This window comes from Pholis gunnellus (assembly GCF_910591455.1).
Source record: "Pholis gunnellus genome assembly, chromosome: 4".
Lineage (NCBI taxonomy): Eukaryota > Metazoa > Chordata > Actinopteri > Perciformes > Pholidae > Pholis > Pholis gunnellus.
The window spans coordinates 989387-1004397 of record NC_136530.1 but is presented as its reverse complement, the minus strand read 5'-3'; the positions used below and the strand labels follow the sequence as shown (position 1 = coordinate 1004397).

Sequence of the window (15011 nt, the reverse complement as noted above, 5' to 3'; positions counted from 1 at the left end):
AAACTGAAGCTATGACGATGAGCTGGTTGTGTGTTGCTGGTGAACGCTCTTCTTAAAGTGGCTTCTCTGAGCTAATGAGCACTTCTTTGGTCGATTTGCTGCCGTTTCCAGATCCTCACGGCCCAGATGAGTCCCAACGAGAGCTTCCTGCGCTACCTGACCTTACCTCAGGACAACGAGCTGGCCATCGACCTCCGGCAGACGGCCGTGGTGATCATGGCTCACCTGGACCGCTTAGCTTCTCCCTGCAGCCCCCCCCACTGCAACTCCCCCACATCACACAAGGTGACGACTCTTTATCACCTGGAGACGAGTGGGAGTCTTATTGTTGGAGGTCCGTGAGGATGATGATGATCCCAACCTTCATTAATGATGTGTCTGTTGTATTTCCTTTGTGTTGCAGGGAACCCTGCAGGAGGTGATCGCCTGGGGCCTGTTGGGCTGGAAGCTCTACGCTAACGTTAACGGGCCCATCCACTGTAAAGGCCTGTCGAGCCTCGGGGTCGCTCAGATCGTCTGCTCAGAGAAGGGCTTCCTCATCCTGTCCAGCAGCGGTGCTGTTTACACCCAGAACTACAAGAGCACAACCCTGGTCAGTTCTGTCGCGCAGGTGGTTTCTGTTTCTTAACGTACCTTCATCTAACGAACCAGCTTTATTCAGAACATCCCAGAAGCTGCTGCCTTCACCTCCGTGTCCGCTGCAGGTTGAGTCTCTGTGTCGTGTTGTTTTAGGCTCCCATGCTGATCCACGGCCTGAGCTCCAGAAAGGTGGTGAAGCTAGCGGCTCATCCCGACGGGCAGCACTACTTGGCCCTGTCGTCCAACGGGGAGGTGTTCTCGTGGGGCTGCGGTGACGGAGGACGCCTCGGACACGGAGACACCACGTAAGCAAACGAGAGGAACTCAGCTGATGTCTCCTCACACACCTACTGAAGTCCACACTTTAGCATTTACACCTTCCAATATGAAAACTCTGTAGACTTCTGCATTTGTGTCTTTCACAAAAGCTGCAGATGGTTTTAGAATTTAGTAGAATTAAATTATTGATCAAACAGATTCAAGGCCCAACGATACGATGCTTCAGTCACAATACGATAATATTGTGATTTTAAACGTTCATCTCACTTTAGTCTGTCTCTAATCGGCCTAAAGCCAATAAATCTCTTCATTATTAGTTTTACTGAAGTATAATAATGAGTTTAGAGCTCGTGTTAGAAGTTAAACAGCTCATAATTCATCTCTAATATCTGTTTTCTATTCATGTGAAAACATCTTAAAACTACTGGATTTATTCTAGTTTATCACCAAAACTACATTTTACAGACTACATGTGAACACATCATGATGACATTATAATGTAGCTTCAGCCAGTACTCATGTTCACTGAGCAGAGCCTGAAGGCATCATGATGTCACTGAAGTGAACCTCAGAAGTGACCAGATAATTATACATTATATTAAAGGCCACAATCTAAGACATTGTGTTGTAAACATTATGCTGTAACACCTAAAACGTCCTCCACAGCTTTCAATTCCTGCAAGAATGAAAACATCCAAAACTAAAAAACACCTAAAACAAAGCTGGAGACATGAAGCATTCCTTTTAGTTTTCTTAGAAAGATTCCTGAGAAGCCTCTCGTATCCTCGTAGCGTTTTAATCTCCGTGTTCACTTTGTTTTAGGTATCTGGAAGAGCCCACAATGATCGCAGCCTTCAATGGGAAACAGACAGGAAAGCATGTGGTGCACATTGCCTGTGGGAGCACTTACAGCGCCGCCATCACCGCCGACGGGGAGCTCTACACGTGGGGCAGAGGGAACTACGGTCGGCTGGGTCACGGTGAGCTCCGTCTGCATCGCCCTGACCGGAGGACGCGGCCTCCGCTCGGTTGATCACGGTCTTTTGTCCTGTTTTCACCACTGAGAGAAGGACTTGTCCTCCCACTGTGCTTCTAGGCTCCAGCGAGGACCAGACTACACCCATGCTGGTGACGGCGCTGAAGGGACTGAAGGTGATGGACGTGGCGTGTGGAAGCGGTGACGCTCAGACGCTTTCTGTGACGGAGAACGGTGAGAACGAGAGAGTTTCAGGTCCAAATCCTAATCTCCACACTCAGACGTCGAGCGGCGTTCACGTAAAATCCGTAAGAGATGAAGTTCTGTCCCGAGTGTTTGAGTCTCTCGCAGACGTTTTGAGTCCATTATGAACATTTTCCGTAAGTCCGCATTTTGGCAGACTTTGCCCAAGAGAATTACCCACAATTCATAGCGACGTGACATTAAACTCGAGGTTTACCAGCGGAAACCAGAGACATAACAAAACAAACAAGAGGACGGCACACGTCTGGTTTATCCAGCAAACGTTTCTTTTTTATTATTGAAGCTGTTTTGATAAAAAATTGTAAATAGATTATTTGACAATAACTTCTTACATCTTGTGAGGAATTCAGGGAGTCAAAAATATCAAAAATATTCCCACAAGTGTACATAACAACAGACCAACAATCGTACCATTTACCCGCTGACAGCAGTGAGGTCACAGGGATCGGGTTCACCGTCTCTCTGTGTGTGTCCTCAGGTCAGGTCTGGTCCTGGGGGGACGGGGACTACGGTAAACTGGGCCGAGGAGGCAGCGATGGCTGCAAGACGCCCAAGCTGGTGGAGAAGCTGCAGGACCTGGACATCGTGAAGGTGTGCTGCGGCAGCCAGTTCTCCGTGGCCCTCACCAAAGACGGGCAGGTGTACACCTGGGGGAAGGGCGACAACCAGCGCCTCGGCCACGGCACCGACGAGCACGTTCGATACCCGAAGCTGCTCGACAGTCTAGAGGGTGAGTTGTTATAAACAATACATTCTGGTAATAAAGGTTAGTAAATGGGTAATAAGGCCCTTATGCATCCTTATAAGATATTTATTAACATTATTATGTGTCAATAGGACTGAGTGTTAATAATAATAGCATCTTAAACTTGTTTATAGTTAGATAATAACACATTTATAAGAAACTTGTTTACAGTTTATAGACGTTTAAGAATGTTAATAAAAGCCTTATGAGTTTCTTACAATTTATAAAACACACTTACCCATTATTTAATTGTTAAACCTTTACTTCAGTTGGTGCTTTATTAGTGTTAATACATACTTAATTATACATTTATCAGCAGTTAACTATGTTTTTTGCGGGTACCGGATCTAAAGTGAGAACAATGCCTTATAAAGGTTAATAAATCCTTAATTAAGCACTTATTGACAGTTTTTAAAAGATAGTTCTTTTTGGGGGGGTGTCTGCATAATAAAGGATTGTTCTCCCTTTTATAAAAATCCTAGTTAGTTGCTAATAAAACATAATAAAGTATCACTTAAGTCGTTTTCTACTGACTTGCCATCAACCTGCCAGAGACGTTCCTGTACGACTAAATCTATTAAAACATATAATAATATATATATATTAAATAACATGATGGCTCGTGTTAATTAACGTCCATTGTCCCTTTGTTAATTACATAAACATGTTTTAATCTTAATAAATCAAACGGAACATCTTTGTAAAGTTTTCACAATTAAATAATAATAAAATATAAAAAGTTTGTCATGCTTTTATAAATAATTATTAGAAGCTCATACGGCTTATATTTTTAAAGTTATATCTTATAATCTAACAATAAATGTGTTTATGATGCTGCCATTATCACATCTCATACTCATGTTAATAAACATGTTATAAGGACCTTATTACCTGTTAACCATCACTTATTACGAGGACCGTAACATGAATCTGTCAGACTGCGACTGATGTGCGTGTGTTGTGTTTGCGAGCAGGAAAGAAGGTGGTGGACGTGGCGGTGGGCTCGACTCACTGCCTCGCCCTCACGGACGACAGCGAGGTGCACAGCTGGGGAAGCAACGACAAGCTGCAGCACTTCGACACGCTGTTCTCCAACAAGAAGCAGCCCAAGGCTCTGCCCGGACTCAACGCCAAGCACATCGTGGGCATCTCCTGTGGCCCCGGACAGGTGGTGCTCCGCTTCATTATTTAAAACAGTCTCTTTAATTAATGATGGAACCTGAAACATCCTATTTATTGTTATTATTTATCTTTTTATTTTATAGAAAAACAAGAAAAAAAGGATTTTCTAGAAGAATAGAATAAATATGAAGATAACAATTTTACGTGTACAGTAATTAATAGGTGTGTGTGTGTGTGTGTGTGTGTGTGTGTGTGTGTGTGTGTGTGTGTGTGTGTGTGTGTGTGTGTGTCACCTGAAACATGTTTTGACGCTTCCGTGTTTTGTGGCGATTCTCAGAGCTTCGCCTGGTCCTCGTGCTCCGAGTGGTCCGTCGGGCAGCGCGTTCCCTTCGTGGTGGACGTCTGCCCCGTGACCTTTGAGCAACTGGACCTGCTGCTGCGACAGGTCAGCGAGGGGATGGACGGCAGCTCGGACTGGCCCCCCCCACAGGAGAAGGAGTGCATGGTGGTCGCCACGCTCAACCTGCTCCGGCTGCAGGTAGACCTGCTCGTCTATACGTCGTAGCGTGAGCCTCCGTACGGATGCGGTCACGCTCTGCTCGTTGCATTATTCTCTGAGGACGAACAAACAAAATGAAATGTGAAGATTAGTAGTGTGCTGTGTAGTGCAACGGATCTTCAAACTCACGGTTCAGATCATGTAATGGATCAGAGTCACGGATCAGATCTGCATAAAAGAAAATAGGAGCAAATTTAACTTTTCAAGATCCCCGATCACGTTTCCCGCCGATCATTGATAATTAATATTGTCAGATACAGATCGCTGTTTTGTTTTGGTTATATTTCTCTGTATAATCCTCAGACGTGTAAATAGTGTTTATATCAGTGGATATTTGTAACAGAATTCAGAGGTGCACGATCAAACGGCGACTTTAAACTAAGCTTCAGATTTTCTCATCAATAAAGCTTCTCCACACCTTCTCTGTTGCGTCTCGTTAACATTGCAGCAGCAGACTAATTGGACCGCTGGTCATAATCGGCACATACACATGCCTCTAAATCCTCCTCCTCCTCCTCCTCAGCTCCATGCAGCCATCAGTAACCAGGTGGATCCAGAGGAGCTGGGTCTGGGTCTGGGCAGCGCGCTGCTGAACAACCTCAAACAGACGGTGGTGGTTCTAGCGAGCAACGCCGGCGTGCTCAACTCCGTGCAAGCGGCCGCACAAGCCGTCCTCCAAAGCGGCTGGTCGGTGCTGCTGCCCACCGCCGAGGAGCGGGCCAGGGCGCTGTCCTCCCTTCTGCCTAACGCCGGTGAGTGCTCATCGTCCTCTAACGCCGGTTTAAACGCACTCAGTGGTCCATTAACTCCGGTAGGATGTGAATGAGCGGTTGGGACTGGAGAGGCTCAGGGTTTTATGTTGCTTTTGTGTGATTTTTGTCTCCCAGCGTCTGGAAATGAGATGAGTGTGAGTCCTGGACGTCGCTTCATGATCGACCTGCTGGTCAGCAGCTTGATGGCCGACGGAGGGTTAGAATCAGCTCTGAATGCAGCGATCACCGCAGAGATACAGGTCGGTGTGTTTGATGCATCGTGTAACTGAAGCGAACCTCCGTTGGTTAGCCGTTAGCGGTGCTGCTAACGTTACTAGCTCTCCTCTCTTGGTTTAAACTTTCAACACTGATCAGTTGTTTACAATAGACGTTAATGGTTAAAACCTTCTGCAGCCACGTCCCTGAACTCCTCTCACTGAACACTGGTATTTAATTTTAACACGACAGGACATTGAAGCCAAGAAGGAGGCTCAGAAGGAGAAGGAGATCGACGAGCAGGAGGCCAACGCGTCCACCATGCAGCGGTGTCGCGCCATGCTGGACAAAGACCTCATCAACACCGGCATCTACGAGTCCGCGGGGAAGCAAAGCCTGCCTCTGGTGCAGCTTGTGCAGCAGCTGTTGAGGTACTGAGAATTGTCTCTCTTGTGAACTCTGGCACATTTACATTGAATGGAAACTGAAGTGTTGATTAATATGCACTGTCCCTGGTAAGTACCGTAGTAATAATAAAAACCTTCTAATCTCTGCAGGAACATCGCCTCCCAGACCATCGCAAGGCTGAAGGACGTCGCTCGGCGTATCTCCAACTATCTAGAGGCCGAGCACGTCAGCAAGGAGCGCTCTGCGTCTCTGGACCTGCTGCTGCGCTTCCAGAGGCTGCTGGTCAGCAAGCTGTACCTCGGGGTCAACGGGACGGAGAACGTCAACGGATACAGTGAGTCCACCCGTCACCCCGATGAGAGGAGATGAAAACCATACGATCATAGAACTCACGGATCAGATCAGAACAAAAGAACAAATATAACTTGTTTTATTGATCACAGATGATCCATTTTAACAGATACAGATCATCTTTGTTGTTTGGTTACATCAGCTGGTCTACAAGGATCCAGAATATTGTTTTTTTCGCCTCCGTCCCAAAAATCATTTCAACGCTCTGAAGTCTGAAAACCATCAAAAATACTAAATGTTATACTTTTACTTTGTTTTAGTAATTTATAGAATTTATTTTTTCTTCATAAAAACACACAATTCAAGATTACAGATGACATGTGAACACATCATGATGACGTTATGATGTAGCTTCAGCCAGTCCTCATGTTCACTGAGCAGAGCCTGAAGGCATCATGATGTCACTGAATGAACCTCGTTGGTTAGCCGTTAGCGGTGCTGCTAACGTTACTAGCTCTCCTCTGATTGGTTGTTTACAATGAAACATGATCAGAGATCAGAGACTAGAAACACAAGTTCTACTGAGTCAGTGAAACTTTATTTACACTCTGATGGTTAACGTTAAAACTTTATTAACACTCTGATGGTTAACGGTAAAACTTTATTTACACTGATGGTTAACGTTAAAACTTTATTTACACTCTGATGGTTAACGTTAAAACTTTATTAACACTCTGATGGTTAACGGTAAAACTTTATTTACACTGATGGTTAACGGTAAAACTTTATTTACACTCTGATGGTTAACGGTAAAACTTTATTTACACTGATGGTTAACGTTAAAACTTTATTTACACTGTGATGGTTAACGGTAAAACTTTATCTACACTCTGATGGTTAACGGTAAAACTTTATTTACACTGATGGTTAACGGTAAAACTTTATTTACACTGATGGTTAACGTTAAAACTTTATTTACACACTGATGGTTAACGGTAAAACTTTATTTACACTGATGGTTAACGTTAAAACTTTATTTACACTGTGATGGTTAACGGTAAAACTTTATCTACACTGTGATGGTTAACGGTAAAACTTTATTTACACTGATGGTTAACGGTAAAACTTTATTTACACTGATGGTTAACGTTAAAACTTTATTTACACTGATGGTTAACGTTAAAACTTTATTTACACTGTGATGGTTAACGTTAAAACTTTATTTACACTCTGATGGTTAACGGTAAAACTTTATTTACACTGTGATGGTTAACGGTAAACTGTGAGGGGATCCGTATGGATCAGGGATTGAGAACTAGCTCTATGTGTGAACTATCTGATCTCTTGTCTTTGCAGATCCGGAGCTCCTGGGTGTTGGTTCGCTGTTAAAGAAGTACATCGCTCTGCTGTGCACTCACATCGGAGACATCCTCCCAGTGGCGACAAGTATCGCCTCTACCGGCCGCCGCCACTTTGCTGAAGTCTCTCGTGTCATTGAAGGAGATCTAACTGGTAATCCCTCTTCTGCTGAGACTCTATGTGCAGCGTGAACTGCTTGTTTTGTTTTTTCTTCAAGCAAACTCGTGAGACAGTTCTGGATGTTTCTGCTCTGACAGGAGTGCTGCTGCCTGAGTTGGTGGTGTCCATCGTCCTCCTCCTCACCATCGATGCCGGTCTGATGCAGGAGACCGGGTCCATCCCTCTCCTGGCTGGACTCCTGGAGCACCTGGACCGCTTCAACCACCTGGCCCCGGGACACGAGAGGGACGATAATGAGGATCTGGCCTGGCCCGGCATTATGGGTATAATACACTGACTCCTACTCACATGTTTTACATGCAGCCGTTCATATTCAGATATTCATGTCTCAGCATCATGAAGGACTTGAATATCAACAGGTGTTTGGATATTTATACATGTCTCATCAGCATCATGAAGTTGTTCTATGTTAAACATGCACAGCAGTATGTAAACGGGATTATTAAATTAAAATCCTGAATTCCCTGAACTTGAGGTGAAGACGAGAGGATTTGTGTAGAATGTAACGAGCTCTTCTTCTGCTGTGGCAGGATGCTTCTTCACAGGACAAAGTTCCAAGAACAACGAGGAGGTTTCCCTCATTCGCAAGGCCGACCTGGAGAACCACAACAAAGACGGCGGGTTCTGGACCGTCATCGACGGAAAGGTGTACGACATCAAGGACTTCCAGGCTCAGTCCCAGTCGCTGGCAGGAAACAGTATCCTCGGTGAGGTCAAACGATAATCACACAGAAGATTTGAGACAAATGGCAGTTTTGTCTTTGTCCTTGTTGTAACAACGTCTCTCCTCTTGCAGCCCAGTTTGCAGGAGAGGACCCGGTGGTCGCTCTGGAAGCCGCTCTGCAGTTTGAGGACACCAGGGAGTCGATGCAGGCCTTCTGCGTGGGCCAGTACATGGAGGTACCGACGGTCCCGACACACCGGCTCCTTCTCATTTTCACGGTTTAAGGCGACGAGCGTTAAACAGGCGAGACGTCGTCGCCTCGGGCCGACGTTTTAGAGCAACGTCATTTAAACACGACGTGTGTCACAGCTGATCAGCTGTTCATCGTTTAGTTATAACTGTTTCATGACAAATATATATTTACTATTAATTCAATTTAAAACGATCGGATGTCACGTTGGTTTATTTAACAAACACACACACATATTATGGGCTTTATGTATTTTGAAGCACGACAAATGTTTGTATTAAAAGTACAATATAACAAAGAGTGACGTATATTATATGATATACACACAAACACAGTCCTGTCTGAGACACAGTTAACTAGAGCTGAATGTTAGTAGATAGTTCTTATTAATATAATAATGTTTTCTCCTGTAAACATGTCAGGATTATTGTTAGTAGTTGAACTGGATGAATAATGTAAAACATCAGCTGAACAGAGTCTGATGAGGAGCGACACAAACTGAAGGACAGAAAGTTCATCTTTAATAAAATCTGTAACATTTGTTCCGTCGTGGTTTGAGATCGTGTGTGTGTCACTCCTCTTCTGAAAACACAGCATCTCAAAGGAAACACTTGTTTCCTCGCTCATAGCTCCTCGGCTCCTTGAAGGACTCGAGGAGGCACGAAACGGTGAAATGAGAACGAGCCAGTGTTTCTAAGATGACTTTAAATTCTTCATAACTGGTTCCAGTGTTTGACGTTGTTTTTACCATAAACAGCCGAACCAGGAGACGGTCACCACTCCGGACCTGAGCAGCCTCTCGTCCCCGCTCATCGACACGGAGAGGAACCTGGGGCTGCTGCTGGGTCTCCACGCCTCCTACCTCGCCAAGAGCACCCCGCTGTCCCCCATGGAGATCGAATGTGCCAGTGGGTTCAAGGACTTTAAAGCAGCTTGGTTTGAAAAACTCTGATTTTTCAAGCATCTTAACAGCGTTTTGCTCTTTTGCACAGAATGGCTCCAGTCCTCTATTTTCTCTGGCGGCCTGCAGACCAGTCAGATCCACTACAACTACAACGAAGAGAAGGACGAAGACCACTGCAGCTCTCTGGGCAGCACCACCCCGGACAAGGCCAAGCTCTACTCCCGGAGGATAACCCTCAGTGACCACGCTCAGCCTTTCCTGCAGGCTATCGCTGACAACAACACTCAGGACCACACTGTGAAGGTACGGACAACAACAACATTTTCCTGCACAAAATATGACATTTTTAGCAGTATAATAAAGATGAATATCCCAGTTTACATGCAGCAGTGCACCAAACGCTCCCTTTACAAACCTGCTGCAAGTCTTTCAAATGTTCCCTCATTGTGCAGCTGCGGTCACGTTGCTCCCTCTGTGAACCCTCGCTGTCGCCGTTCTGCACGTTTTTGTGAAACTGTTCTTCAAGATTTTCTTTTTACCTCAATGCACGAAGTCACAAACTGCAGTAGAAACCTCTGAGACTCGAACAGTGAATGAGCTGCAGACAGAACCTGAAGAATCTCAACGTGATCCATTTAAAATAAGAACTCATTCACAATATACAAACAGAACATGAGCCATGTCTATTCCAGATGATTTTCCTCCCTATGAATGATAGTGGAATATTACTGTGCATGTGAACGTCGTCTTTGACTGGAGACCGAACAGAAGCTGAAGGTTTCTATTCACTCACGTCGTCTTCTTGTTTTTGTCGTGACGTCGTCGTAGGACTTCCTGTGCCAAATCGAGCGCTGTTGTAAGCAGTACCACCTCATCACACCCATCACCTTCCCCCTCGAACACCCGGTGGAGGAAGTCGGCCGCCTGCTGCTCTGCTGCCTGCTCAAACATCAGGACCTCGGTAACCTTTAACCTTTGATTCTGGCTCACTTTGCTTTGTAAATGTTTTTTTATTTCTTTCTTAATTGTCAGTTGAAGCACTGAGAGGCAGGATAGTCTTTCTAAGTTCCTGAGGTTTTGTCATGTTTGTTGTTGTAATACTCATGTCGGCCTCTAGAGGGAGAGGTGCACCACTCCCTCATGTTTTAAACCAGACTAAAAGCGTTCATGGTTCCTTCCAGGTAACTTTAATTTAACTTTCAGGCTGAGAAAGTCAAACTCACCTGGAAGGAAACATGAATGCTTTTAGTTCCATTTAAAACATGAGGTCGTACTAAATGAGTTATTTAAAATAAAGGATCCTTTTCACCTGTTCTTAAGTCATAAACACCTTCAATCAGACTTAATGGATCACCTGAATATTTCCTTCTCACTCGTCTCTCAGTGCCTCCGTAGATCTTTCCTTTCTTCACCTCCTCAACCTCCAACACTTTTAATATGTTCTGATTCTCTCTCTCTCTCTCGCTCTCGCTCTCGCTCTCTCTCTCTCGCTCTCTCTCTCTCTCTCTCTCTCTCTCTCGCTCTCTCTCTCTCTCTCTCTCTCTCAGGCCACATTGCCCTCTCTCTGGTCAGTCAGTGTGCCTTAGGTGTGGACCAGGGGAAGCAGAGGTCCCTCCCTAAATCTGTGATTGACGTGTGCCGCATGGTCTACCAGGCCAAGTGTTCTTTGATCAAGGTAGGATTCCTGCTCATAGCTCGTCTATGACGAGGGACTGTTGAGCTGAGAATGTGTTTTAGAGACTTTAGAACTTCTTGTGTTGCTGCTCAAGAACAAAAACAATAAGGAAATGTGGATTATTATTATTATATGAATTCTCTTTTTTTCTCCCAATATAATGAAAAAGAATGAATGAGCAGAATCACTAAGAGTTCTCGTATCGATAGCATCCTAACGAGACCCGTCTCTAACAATGAAAGACTCGGTGACTCACGTTATGCAGGAGTAAACGTGAGCGTTTAATGTCGTGTTTTACTTCAGACTCATCAGGAACAAGGTCGCTCCTACAAGGAGGTGTGCGCCCCCGTCATCGAGCGTCTGCGCTTCCTGTTCAACGAGCTGCGTCCGGCGGTGAGCAACGACCTCTCCATCGTGTCCAAGCTGAAGCTGCTGAGCTCTCAGCCCCGCTGGAGGAGGATCACCCAGAAACTCATCCGGGACCGCAGGAAAAAGAGAGGTGGGTCATTTCAAACAACAGGAAGTACGACACACACGACGGGGATTCGTTTTTCTTCACTTTGAATGCGTTCTTCTTTTTTTTTTAGTGCCTAAGAAGTCCGAGTCTGCTGACATAGAAGAGCCGAAGCTGGAGAACGAAGGGACCAACGGGGAGGAGCTTAATGTCCACATCAGCCCCACGCCTGCTGACAGGAAGACGCCCGCCAGCAAGACATCCAAGGTGCTTTAAAGGAGCTTCATTATTAAAGAAATACATCCATCCATTTCTAGTTTTATGATCTTAAACCAGCTTCTTCTCAACGGTCTGTTGGACAAAATACAAACAATCAGCAGTCCTTAAAGGGATCAGATTGGTATTGATTTGTATTTAGTTTTAGAATAACTAAAGAGAGAACTGCCTCTCACACATGAATGTCTTTGATCACAGGTAGAGATATGTTAGCAGGCTGGTTTGCTGACGTTCCTGTGGTGGTTTTTGTTTCTCTCCAGCAGGACAAATGGAATCCGCTTCTCAACACCGTGGCCAAAGTCCAGAAGTACCGCTGGCTGAAGCACAGCGTTCACGGGGTCTTCTCTCAGTCCAGCCTCATGGTCACCATCGTGGAGTTCGCTCTGAAGGAGGAGCCGCTGGACGTGGAGAAGATGAGGAAGTGTCTCCTCAAGCAGGTGATCGTCACTGACTTAGAAAACCAAAGGAAGTCATTTACTGACTTCCTTTGATGCATCACCAGGACAGAATAAATGTGTGAAATTGAGATTAAGCTTTATTTATAGCGCAGACGACATGCGACCTCTGAGCACGAGCAAAGATGTTTGTCCTCCATGTTGTTTTCATTGTTCTCTGAAACACCAGAGGACGAACAAACACAAAGAACTGTGAGGAGTCAAACACACGACGAGTGTAACCTCCACTACAGAGAGGAGGGATATAATCCTTTATAAACTCACATCCCATAATCATGAACTACTTCATCACCTTCATACTAACCTGTAGAGAAACAAGTCAAGTGTTAAGTGTGTTGTAAAGAAACAAAGGTTGAATATTTGATTTGGCTGCAAAATATTAACTCAAATTAACTTTTTTCTGAAGACTTCCTGTTTATAAAGCTTCTACAAACTAATTGTTCTTCTTTGTAAAATCCTCAGACACATAAAAAGTGTTTTAATCAGTGAATATTTGTGACATCATGAACTACACTTTGGTCTTCTTGATCCTAAGTCTGTGTGTGTGAACGTGAGACAACGTGTGGACTCTGTTTGCAGCTGGAGCGAGCCGAGGTGAGGCTGGAGGGCATCGACACCATGCTGAAGCTGGCCTCTAAGAACTTCCTGCTGCCGTCCGTGCAGTACGCCATGCTGTGTGGCTGGCAGAGGGTCGTACCAGAGGGAACCAACATCGGGTGAGTCGACCCATCGGGATCTATGGGGAAGAGAGAAGAATGATTTCTTTCAGTCTCGTCAAGTGAATTTATATTTTAGCAACTTATTTTCAAAGGGTTCAAATGTCCTCAGTGTCAAAAACGTGCCATGAAAGTCTCATGGTGGTGTGTGTGTTGTGGTCTCATGGTGTGTGTGTTGTGGTCTCATGGTGTGTGTGTTGTGGTCTCATGGTGTGTGTTGTGGTCTCATGGTGGTGTGTGTTGTGGTCTCATGGTGTGTGTGTTGTGGTCTCATGGTGTGTGTTGTGGTCTCATGGTGGTGTGTGTTGTGGTCTCATGGTGTGTGTTGTGGTCTCATGGTGGTGTGTGTGTTGTGGTCTCATGGTGGTGTGTGTTGTGGTCTCATGGTGGTGTGTGTTGTGGTCTCATGGTGGTGTGTGTGTTGTGGTCTCATGGTGTGTGTGTTGTGGTCTCATGGTGTGTGTGTGTTGTGGTCTCATGGTGTGTGTGTTGTGGTCTCATGGTGGTGTGTGTTGTGGTCTCATGGTGTGTGTGTGTTGTGGTCTCATGGTGGTGTGTGTTGTGGTCTCATGGTGGTGTGTGTTGTGGTCTCATGGTGGTGTGTGTGTTGTGGTCTCATGGTGTGTGTGTGTTGTGGTCTCATGGTGTGTGTGTTGTGGTCTCATGGTGTGTGTGTGTTGTGGTCTCATGGTGGTGTGTGTTGTGGTCTCATGGTGGTGTGTGTTGTGGTCTCATGGTGTGTGTGTGTTGTGGTCTCATGGTGGTGTGTGTTGTGGTCTCATGGTGGTGTGTGTTGTGGTCTCATGGTGGTGTGTGTGTTGTGGTCTCATGGTGTGTGTGTGTTGTGGTCTCATGGTGGTGTGTGTTGTGGTCTCATGGTGTGTGTGTGTTGTGGTCTCATGGTGGTGTGTGTTGTGGTCTCATGGTGGTGTGTGTTGTGGTCTCATGGTGTGTGTGTGTTGTGGTCTCATGGTGGTGTGTGTTGTGGTCTCATGGTGGTGTGTGTTGTGGTCTCATGGTGGTGTGTGTTGTGGTCTCATGGTGTGTGTGTTGTGGTCTCATGGTGGTGTGTGTTGTGGTCTCATGGTGGTGTGTGTTGTGGTCTCATGGTGGTGTGTGTGTTGTGGTCTCATGGTGGTGTGTGTTGTGGTCTCATGGTGGTGTGTGTTGTGGTCTCATGGTGTGTGTGTTGTGGTCTCATGGTGTGTGTGTGTTGTGGTGTTTTTCAGAGAGCCGCTGTCTGACTGCCTGAAGGACGTGGATCTGATCCCCCCCTTCAACCGCATGCTGTTGGAGGTGACCTTCGGCAAGTTGTATTCCTGGGCCATCCAGAACGTCCGCAGCATCCTGCTGGAGGCCGGCGTCCGCTTCAAAGAGCTCGGTGAGTGGTGTGTAGTTGCGCGTCTGCTCCCTGCGCCGTACACTTATTCCTCCACACGGACTAACTCGGGTGGTTTCGTACGCAGGCGTGCAGCCTGTTCCCTTGCAGACCATCACCAATGAGAACCCAGCGGGACCAAGTCTTGGCACCATTCCTCAAGCCCGCTTCCTCCTGGCCATGGTCCACATGCTGTCCCTGAAACACGGGTCCAACAGCCTCAGCCTCCTGCTCAACTCGGGCCTGTTGGCCCTCACGCAGAGCATCCTCCGGCTCATCGGTGAGTACCGTCACGTCACAGTTCAGATCCTTTAATGATTATAGCAGCTGGTCTACAAGAATCCCCACCGTCCCTAAAACCACTTCAACGCTCTGAAGTCAATAAACCAAATACTACATCTTACACTTCTATCGTTTTTTAACATTATCAGAGATCAGAGACTAGAAAAACATATTTGACTGAATATTGGAGGAGAAGCATCGTCAGTAAAACTTTATTTACACTCTGA

The 15011-nt window shown here is 45.7% G+C and overlaps 1 protein-coding gene across 3 annotated transcripts in view; it reads left to right on the top strand.

Annotated features, from left to right (window-relative positions):
* Nucleotides 1-15011, top strand: part of herc2 (HECT and RLD domain containing E3 ubiquitin protein ligase 2) — a 49112-nt gene that overhangs the window by 9729 nt on the left and 24372 nt on the right. The window contains exons 10-35 of one of the 3 annotated variants that reach the window (XM_079158500.1): nt 112-285; nt 404-592; nt 733-884; nt 1681-1838; nt 1955-2068; nt 2577-2828; nt 3818-4011; nt 4303-4503; nt 5048-5276; nt 5412-5536; nt 5745-5923; nt 6050-6234; nt 7548-7703; nt 7808-7993; nt 8276-8437; nt 8527-8630; nt 9402-9552; nt 9637-9851; nt 10377-10509; nt 11096-11223; nt 11527-11722; nt 11811-11944; nt 12214-12390; nt 12988-13124; nt 14354-14505; nt 14591-14782. In XM_079158500.1, the coding sequence (XP_079014626.1) occupies nt 112-285; nt 404-592; nt 733-884; nt 1681-1838; nt 1955-2068; nt 2577-2828; nt 3818-4011; nt 4303-4503; nt 5048-5276; nt 5412-5536; nt 5745-5923; nt 6050-6234; nt 7548-7703; nt 7808-7993; nt 8276-8437; nt 8527-8630; nt 9402-9552; nt 9637-9851; nt 10377-10509; nt 11096-11223; nt 11527-11722; nt 11811-11944; nt 12214-12390; nt 12988-13124; nt 14354-14505; nt 14591-14782 (4375 nt within the window). Of the gene's footprint in view, nt 1-111; nt 286-403; nt 611-732; nt 885-1680; nt 1839-1954; nt 2069-2576; nt 2829-3817; nt 4012-4302; nt 4504-5047; nt 5277-5411; nt 5537-5744; nt 5924-6049; nt 6235-7547; nt 7704-7807; nt 7994-8260; nt 8438-8526; nt 8631-9401; nt 9553-9636; nt 9852-10376; nt 10510-11095; nt 11224-11526; nt 11723-11810; nt 11945-12213; nt 12391-12987; nt 13125-14353; nt 14506-14590; nt 14783-15011 lie in introns of all 3 variants that reach the window. The other 2 variants (XM_079158499.1, XM_079158501.1) reach the window with 2 other exon arrangements.